General features: G+C 50.3%; 1 protein-coding gene across 1 annotated transcript; it reads right to left on the bottom strand.

Annotated features, from left to right (window-relative positions):
* Positions 1-4,970: 4,970 nt before the first annotated feature.
* ZNF408 (zinc finger protein 408) lies at positions 4,971-9,482 on the bottom strand. Its single transcript, XM_008587872.1, has 5 exons — positions 9,162-9,482; positions 8,581-8,858; positions 7,814-7,875; positions 7,331-7,590; positions 4,971-6,527 (listed from the first exon to the last, which is right to left on the bottom strand). The coding sequence occupies exons 1-5, from the start codon at positions 9,205-9,207 to the stop codon at positions 5,023-5,025; spliced, it is 2,151 nt and encodes a 716-aa protein (XP_008586094.1). The 5' UTR covers positions 9,208-9,482; the 3' UTR covers positions 4,971-5,022.
* Between the last annotated feature and the right edge of the window lie 113 nt (positions 9,483-9,595).

The following is a 9,595-nucleotide window of genomic DNA, read 5'->3' on the forward strand; positions in this document are numbered from 1 at the left end:
AATTTTTCTTTTCCTTTTGGCTGAAATTATGTCTGTTTAGGTGGTTAGTTATGTTTTTTCTCAATCTGATCAGCATTTTTCTATTTTAATTAAAAAATATGAGTAAGTCGGGCCGGCCCATGGCTCACTTGGGAGAGTGCGGTGCTGATAACACCAAGGTCGCGGGTTCGGGTCCCATATAGGGATGGCCGGTTCGCTCGCTGGGAGAGCGTGGTGCTGACAACACCAAGTCAACGGGAGAGTGCGGTGCTGATAACACCAAGGTCGCGGGTTCGGGTCCCATATAGGGATGGCCGGTTCGCTTGCTGGGAGAGCGTGGTGCTGACAACACCAAGTCAAGGGTTCAGATCCCCTTACCGGTCATCTTTAAAAAAAAAAAAATATGAGTAAGTCAATTCCTACTTAGCAAAAATCTTGAAAAATATAGGGTCCATAGAAGAAAAAAAAATTATTAAAAGAGCTGTGGAGCCAAGTTTGGGAACCAATGATCTGATCCAACTTCCCCAAGTCATTGTGAGGACATGGAGGAGGTGGGTAGGGGAAGCCAGTTGATCAAGATTATACAGAGAGCTGGTGATAAATCCAGGACCAGAGCCTCAGACCAACACTCTTCTCCCATGAGCCTCGTCCTCTGATGTTCTGGTAATGTACAACCTCACCGTACCGTGAGGTATACCCAGAGGACACACACCCAAGGTTCAAGACTATTGTGTGAGTGATGCTGGCCTGCCCCGAACAAGCAATACCTATGGGAAACATATAGCTAACTCTTACTTAATTTTGCTTGTCTTCCAGTTTAGAAGGGCTGATGACAATATTATGAATAATCAGCTACAATTTATTAATTGCTCCTCATGTGCCAGGTATATAGTACTTAAGAAGTACTATATTTATCCCGATTTTATGGATGAGGAAACTGAGGCCCTGAGAAGCTAACTAGCCCAAATTGATGCAACTAGTCAAGGGCAGAGCCACGACCCACACCCGAACCTTCTAGAGATAGAGCTCTTTGCAGTCCATGATACTTTGCAGTGTTGAAAGGCCTCCAAATGTGATTCAAATTTTATTCTATCATAAGATTTTCTCACACTACTAAAGTTGCAAATCAGGACAAAAGAGCCTTTATTGGATTACACTTTCTGATTTTGGTTCAGCAGCTATAATAGACACTACATGGATAACCTTGCTTCTGTGAAAGGGCATCCGACAATGTTTTCACATCTTTGCCCTATAGCAGGAAGATGCATTCAAATTCAGTACTATATACACCAAATCCTTAAAAGTGACTTTATCAGGGGGTGGAGGAGAGGAGAAGTGGGAACTAAAGGGACTTTCAACATTACACTTATATAGAAAAAATATACTGAAATCAGGGGGAAGATATTTTCTTAATGAAAAAAATATTCCAGTGAACAATCTTTCCAAGAATGGTTGCTGCCTTTTATTTGAGCTGGAAGGGCACTGAATTAGGAGTCAGGAGGCCTGGGCTCTGTCCTGTTTCTGCCATCGACTAGTTTCATGACCTTGGCAAGCGACTTATCTCTAGGCCTCTGTTTTCTCATCTGTAATGTGAGGAGCTTGGACAATGTGGTGACGCCACTCTCACTTTGGTCATGAGTGTTGGCAGATTCCTGAGTCACATGCCTTTGAATTTGTTGGCTTTGTGCTAACCCTGCTCTGCATCAGCGGGGATGGGCTTAATAGAGAAAAAAGTTCTCCATCTGTGTGGGGGATGTGGGGGCTGGCTGGTTAGCTCAGTTGGTTAGAGCCCAGTGTCATAACACCAAGGTCAAGGGTTCAGATCCCAGTACCAGCCACCCGTCAAAAAAGAAAAAGAAAATCCTCCCATCTGTGTGGGAATGTGGAAAGGGAATGTGAGCATCTTCAACAACCCAAGGCATTTCCACCTCCTGTGCAGTTCAGTATCAAGCAATGAGTGTGTCCCCAGGATACGTAGCAACACTGGGCAGGCACTGCTGAGTGGTCACCTGAGTTGAAATGGACCTGCCTGAGTAAGGAGCTGGAAAAGAAGTCATGCAGCCTCCAAGAAATAGAATTGGCTGACTGAAAACTAATCTTAGCAACTATTTTTCAGGCTTCGGATGACGTGGCCTTTCTTTCCACAAATTGCAACAATCTCCTGCTGTCCTCTCTCCCCTTAGACCACTTCAGACTTATGCTTTGCCAGGAAGTTATTCATATTGGACGGGCAGCTGGGTTAGTGTCAGTGGCAGGGCCGGCCAGTTGGCTCAGTTGGTTAGAGTGCAGCCTTATAACACCAAGTTCTTGGGTTCAGATCCTGGATCCTCTACCGGCCAGCTGCCAAAAAAAGAAAAAAAATGTCTGTGGCAAACTGGGAGACAGCTTCTTTGACATTGTGATCAGGTGCCAGGAAGCCAGAAAATGACCCACATGGGAAGCCTGGCTTTGCCTTTTTTTGATCGTATGGTCTTGGCCAGTTACTCATACTCTCTGAACTGTAGTTTCCTCATCTGTGAATCAAGGATCACAACACCTATTTTTCAGGACAGTAGAAGGATGAAACAAGAATGTCTGTCCTTCCTATCTCTCTTGCCTTCCACCTCTCCCCAAAGCAATGCAATCCAGCTTCCAGCCACTCTCACTTGCTCACCAGTGACTTGGACCCTCTAAACCCTGTGTTGAAACAGTCTTCCATTAGCTTCAGTGATGCCCCCTCTGCAGGTTTTCCTCTTTCATTGGATGCTGGTTTTCAGTCTCCCCTGGTGAGCTTTTCTTCTCTCATCAAAACTGAAGGGCTGGGCTGCCTTGGCCTTGGCCCTGGGCCTCAACCTTCTCTCTGTACTCTCTCCCCTGGCCGCACACCTTCCCTGACCACCTATTTGCTAGTGACTTCTAGGACTCTCCCTCTAATCCAGACTTTACTACTCAGGTTTGTACCCATTTCCAACAGCTTACTTGTGATGTCTCCCACAGGCATTTCGAATGCAAAACTCATCAAAAAGCCACCTGGATCCAAACTCAGAATTGTCCTGGATCCCACCCATGTTACCTAACTTACTTTAGAAACCAGGAGTCAGATCTCGCTCTCCCTTATCCACTCTTTGCGAGTTTTTTTTGTTTTTGTTTTTGTTTTTTTTACAGCTGATAAACAAGTGCTCAAGTAACAGGTAAGTCCCTTGTTAAATTTATGTTTTAGTGGGTTTTTTTTTTTTTTTGCGGTTGGCCAGTACAGGCATCCGAACCCTTGACCCTGGTGTTATATAACACCATGCTCTAACCAAGTGACCTAACCAGCCAGCCCTACTCAGTCTAAATTCTGTCACTTGCACCTCCCAGAGAATATATCCATCCAATGTCCTTACCCCAGTCTAAATGGCCCCTCTCTGTCCTCACCTCCTTCCATGCTCTGCCTTGGCCATACTGGGCCTTTGACCCTGCTGTTCCCTCTGTCTAGAATCCAGCTCCTCCCCCGGATAGTAACATAGCTCACTCTTGCAGCTATTCAGGTCCCCCTTGATGTCACATTATTAGAGGCCTTTCCTGCCCACCCTCTGTACAATCACACCCCCTAACCATAACCCTATTTGCTGCATGAAATGATTCCACTTCTCTGCACTTCCGCTACTACCACCCTATTCCAAGCCACCTTGGCAGCCTCCTAATTGACTTCCCCACAACTGTATCTTTCCGGCCAATCCATTCTTTATCGGTCTTTTCAAACACACATCTGATGGTCATTCCTCTGCTCAAAACCCTTCAAAGAGCTCCTCGATGTCCTGAAAATAAAATCCAAACTCCTGAGCCAGGGCCCTGCATGATCTGGCCCCTGCCTCCCCCCCACCTCGTTCTGTGCTCTAGCGACGCTGGTTTCAGTTGCTCAAACTCACTCAGCTGTCATCACAGGGATTTCTTGCATGCGGCTCCACACATCCCACCTCCCCTAACACCTATTCATCCATCCAGTCACAGCTGAAATGAGGGACAGCAGAGTACAGAGGTTAAGAGCCTAACTCTCGAGCTAGACTTTGTGGATTTGCATCTCAACCCACTAGTAGCTTTGTGACCTTGGGCAGGATACTTAAGGCTCTTTCTTCCTCAGTTTCCCCATCTGTAAAACAAGAACACTACTAGCAACCGCACAGAGTTGCCATGAGGATAATATAACTAAATTCACTGAGAATTAGCCCACAATAAGGGCTGTTTTTAATTATTATTCCTGGGGACGTCTTCCCTGGTGCCCCAGTCCACGTCAGATTGTCCCATTAAACACATCCACAGCACCCAGTCATGCTCCTCTTTGAACGCTTCTCCTATGATTCTGCAACCCCAGCCCTCCCCACCCCAGGTGGAGCATGAGCTCTGTGAAGGGTACTCCCTCTGACTGTCTTGTTCATAGCCATGTCCTCAGCACCTAGCACAGCCCAGGCCCACCGCAGATGCAAAACACATGTCAATTCCTGACTCCTTCCTGGAACAGGGCTGCCTTTGGGAAGGTACACAGCAGGGCTCAGATCTGGCCCTCGCCAGGAGGTTGGGTGTCCTTCAGCACCGAACCAACTTCACAGCCCTTAGGTGGTGTGAAGAGCTGCCCAAATAACCTAAAACCTGAATTAGAGACACGTGACGTGGGCTGTGAGCTGAGCTCAGTCTTTCAACCCTCAAGTCATTCAATTAGGTTCCAAATAGAAGTGCTTGTTCCTCAGGGAGCTCTGGGTGTGACTATCCCGGTGCTGCCAACCAGACTACCTCACTGGATGGGGTCACTTTAGCAGTGTTTAAGGAACAAGCACCCTGTGGTGCCCCTAGGGATGGAGGTAAAACAAGCTCTAATGGACATCAATAAAAAGATCTCTAATCCAAAAGAGGTTTTACCTAAAGCCTTGGGAAACGATTTGGTGGTTCATAAGCAGGAAGGGAAGTCCTTGAGCTGTTTCTCATAGTAGTCCCTGCCAGGCAACGCAAAGAGAAAGATGATGCAGACACGCCACAATAGAAAACACAAGTCTTTATAGAGAGCTCTGCCAGGGAAAGGGGACGGTGTCAGGAGCCCGTCTCCACCTCCACCACTTCTGCCCAGGCACTAAAACCCATGTCCTTATGAATCAGCACCAGGCTGGGAGTACGGCCCGGCTCCTCTGGCACCACCAAGCACTTCTCCTGGCTCTCTGAAATGGTGACCTCAATGACATCCCCAGCTGGGGAGGCTTCTTGTTCACTGCACGTGTCCAGCAGTGCTGGCTCAGTCTGCAGTAGCACCATGCTTGGTTCAGAAGCATCAGGAGACACAGAGGGCGGGCCAGAGGGCGCCGCAGGATGGTGACTGAGTTGGTGTCGCTTGAGGCTTTGAGGGAGGGTGTAGCCCATGCCACAGGTGAGGCAGCGGTAAGGCTTGTCTGCCAGGTGGGATTTGAGGTGGCGCCGCAGCTTGGTAGCCAGTGTGTACGCACGGTCACACTGAGGGCACGGGAAGGGCCTTTCCCCCGAGTGCAGGCGCTCATGAGCACGGAGTGTATGTGGGTCTCGCAAGGCCTTCCCACACACGGGGCACAAGTGGGCCTCTCCGGTGTGGGAGATGAGGTGGCGCCGCAGCTCAGGCAGCTGGGGGAAGGCATCAGCACAGTGTGGGCAGCAGTAAGGGCGCTCCCCAGTGTGGAGCCGCAAGTGCCCGCGCAGGTTGCCCCGCTGGCGGAATGCCCGGCCACAGTGTGGGCACAGGAAAGGCTTTTCCCCTGTGTGGAGCCGCATGTGGTTTCGTAGGGAGCCCTGGTTGGCCAGGGGCCGCCCACACACGGGGCACAGGCATGGGGCAGGGGCAGCTGACACCTGGTGGGTCTTGCGATGCAGCCGCAAGGAGGGCCGGCGGGCGAAGGCCTTGCCACACTGGTCACAAGCAAAGGGCCGGGCACCTGAATGTACTACCTGGTGCTCTTTGAGGTCTCGCCGGGTGCCGTAGGCCTTGTCGCATTGTGGGCAGGGGAAGGGCCGCACCCCACGGTGGCCCAGCGTGTGGGCTTTGAAGCTCTCCTCTGAACTATAGCTCTTGCCACACTCAGTGCAAAGAAAGGGCTTGTGGCCTGTGTGCACATATGCATGCTTCTTTAGGTGGCACAGCTGCAGGAACGCCTTGCCACACTCCCCACACTGGTACCGTCGTCCCTGCTTTGGGGAGCTTCCTGCTGGGCCAGGAGAGCTCCGCAAGAGTACAGGGAAGCCAGAGTGTTGGGCCCCAGGTTCTGAGGTCTTTGCTCTAGGTGGGCATTGATCACTAAGGCTATGTAACTTCTTGGCCAGGTAGGCACAAGGCTGGGTGTCCCCGGCAGAAGATGTGAAACAGATTTCACTGCTCTCTGGGCCCTGCTGGGTAGCTGAGCTGCTCTGAGGAGGACTCTGTGCCTGGAGTGGGTACTCCTCATCCATGCTGCCATCCTGAAGCAATGGGCCAAGTGGTTGGCCACGCTTGGAAAGCTGGTCCTGGGTTTGGGTCTTAAGTCCAGGGCTTACCATACTCTCTGCCTGGATGCTGGGGGGTGACTGGTGACCAGGATCTGCAAGGAAAGAGTGGGGTGCTGGGGTTAACAGAACTTGGTAGCAGGTGGTGTCACCAGGGAATTATAACAATACTTGTATGTGTTTTCTCCTACCTGGCCCCTGAACCTCAGTGGGGCAATGACATCAATCTCCTTCCTGGAACAGGAGTTGCATACTCTGTTTATCTTCCTGTCTGGTCTCAGGAGCCTCCTGGGGAAGCACTCCTGGGAACCACAGCACCCCACACATCTGGATAATCCCTAGTGTAAGGCCATCCCAGAGTAAGTGTTGCCTTGTTCTCCCTCTGGAGACACATACTTAGGATGTGAGTCAAGACTCTAGCCCCCCCACCTTAGCTCATGTGTAAAATAAAGGAACCTGACCCCCCACCGCAGAGAAAAGAAACATAAGAAATTAAAAAACGTGTACACTCCTTACTGTCTTCATCACCATGACTTTACTATTCCAGGAAACTCTTAGGAAAATAAAAGTTACAAATATCTTTATTGTTCATTCCAAGGAAAGACCCATCACTCTTCAATAGAAAGCATCAAGTGACAGTTTGCAGCCCAGGACTCTTTAAACCCCTTGGTTGAAAATTCTAGTCTTGCTGTGTCCACCAATCCTAAACCACTGTCATGATCCCTACCCAATCCTAGTCAAGCCCTGCCTCCCATCCCACACTGAAAGATCCACCTCAACCCAGACTTTGGAAAGCTACTAAGACTGTGTAATGTTCTCCCTTTCCACACTGAGCCATAAACTCTGCTTTGTCTTATCAACAGATTGTCTGGGGAGCCATGATTTATTTGACACATACCTGTACAAGGTTCTGTTGTATCTTCTCCAGGGGAGGCCACCTCCTGTTGTATAGCAGAGTCTGCTTCTGTCACCATCGCTGCAGCTGCCTTTTCCTCTGGACCGGGCTGGGTGGGACAGAGGCCCTCAGAAGGAGGCCGGGGCCAAAGTAGCAGCTCAAAGCCTGGCAGCACAACCTGATATACCTGCAGGTGGAGTCTCTCACTGATCCGCACCAGGGCCACGTTTCCCTCACTCTCCAGCCTGCCCCGTTGCACCAAACTGCAAAGTAGAGCAACAGCTAGCTCAGGAGACCCCCTTCAAGTGTCCTTCCCTGAAAGCCCAAGCTCCCAGGCAGTCTGAGCCCTAAAGGACACCATGCCTTTGGAATACTCACTGGAAAAGATTATTGGGTAGGGAATTATGGTCAGCTTCAGGTTCCATCCCAAGTCACAACAGAAAGCCTCAAAGGAGTATATTTGCTACACATTCTCTTGTAACTTACCTGGTCCAGTCTGAACTCTGCTCACAGGCACACACATCTCCCCATGGGCCTAGGGACAGGTCCTGAAATAAACCAATAAAAATCTATCTCACGTGTGTTTGAGGGGACCAATAGGAAAAAAAAGCCTGTTAAAACCTCTCTTGTGACAAATCTAAGATGACGCTCCTGGGAGGTTACTGGACTCTGGTTCTGCCTCTACAGGATGGTGCTGTCTGACTTTTCACCAAGTAAAGACCAAAAAGATTGTCCCCTCACCTGCCCCCAAGGGTGGCAATTACTAAACTGAACACATTACTGCCTTCCAGCGAGTACTAAACTGAAAAAGTACTGAAGAACATCAACTTTTAAAAATACTACTTATTATGCAATGAAACCATTTACCTGCATTATTTCGTCTAGTCCTCCAAATAATCCTGAGACAGCCATTGCTTTACTTTACACATGTATTCAATGAAGCAGGTAATTTAACTAGTTAAGTGACAGGGCTGGGATTTGATCTCGTACCTTTTTAATTTCAAAAACCTTAGCTCCTGAGTTTTGTCACTGCTGATACTATACTAATCCAGCTTTTAACAACTTTTTGTACCTCGATTCCTTAACTTCCTTATTGCAGCTCAGAGGAAGAGACGGTCCTAGAGAGAAGGAACAAAAGTATCTCCTATCGCTTGAAATACCCTGCTTCTTCAAACTGGAGAGCTGTCTAAAAATGTCCAAACCTCCCCTCCGAATTTTCAGTCACGGAGAGGAGACGCCCTATCCCTCGATACCTCCTCCTGCGGTGGTTTCACTCCCTCGCCCTTCTCCTGGGAGACAGACTCTTCTTCCAGGGGCCCCCAGAGCAGTCCGGGCTGCAGGGGCTCCCCGACACACCAGACCCCCCAGCGCTGTTCCTCGGCGAGTGAGGGGCCGAGGGCCAAGCCCCGGGGGAGGCTCTTTAGAGAGTGGATGGCTCGGATCGGCCAGGGCGGGAAGTCTTTGAGGCCCCGAGCACAGCCTTCTCCAGAAAGACTCCATCCTGAGTCCGGACACAGGCGCGGCTCGGGGGCTGCAAGGAGATGGGAAGACAGTGAGGGAGCCGCCCAAGATGGCGTGGGGTGGGGAAAGGAGGAGGACACCGCAGGTCCAACTAGACCTCTGGGGTCTAAGGGATATGTTAGGGCTCTAAGGGGGGGGCCCTGAAAGGTTTGAGGGGGTTCGAGGGCTCTTAGGAAGCCCCTAGCGACTCTGAGGGCACCGGAGGAAGATCCTGGGCTCGGGAGGAAAAGGGACGAGGGGGAGAGAGTTGACCAGAAAACGTTAGGTCCATCTAGATCTGGACTGAGGGTCGCAGGCATCGGATGCCACTCACCGGGATGCAGTCTCTTCTCCAAGAGCCGCTCCTCCACCTCCTCCATCCCGGTCAGAAAGCCTCCCTCCGCCGGAAGTGAGCGTCCTCTTCTCAGCTCCTCCCGGAAACAGTCATTGACTTCCAAATTTCCTCTCAGTTAAGAATCCGAAGAGTCGGACCTCATTGGTGCACAGGACTGGGAGTCTGGGAGTACTTGTGAGGCAGAACTCTGTTCGAGAGCAGTACGAACCTAGGATTCCGGAGCCCCACCAGAGATTCGCTTATCTGGGAGAGCGGAACTAATTGTTCCAGCCGCCTCCTTTTAGGAGTGAAGAGCCGGACGTTTTCCCCCAGGAAGACACTTAGGCTGACAAGTACAGGAAGTGGGCGGGGCTCCTGGAAAGGCCATGTTTGGGCCGGGCAGCGGACCGGAAGTGGCTTAGCAGTTTGGCGGA

Source organism: Galeopterus variegatus, unplaced genomic scaffold, assembly GCF_000696425.1.
Source record: "Galeopterus variegatus unplaced genomic scaffold, G_variegatus-3.0.2 Scaffold4577, whole genome shotgun sequence".
Taxonomy (NCBI): domain Eukaryota; kingdom Metazoa; phylum Chordata; class Mammalia; order Dermoptera; family Cynocephalidae; genus Galeopterus; species Galeopterus variegatus.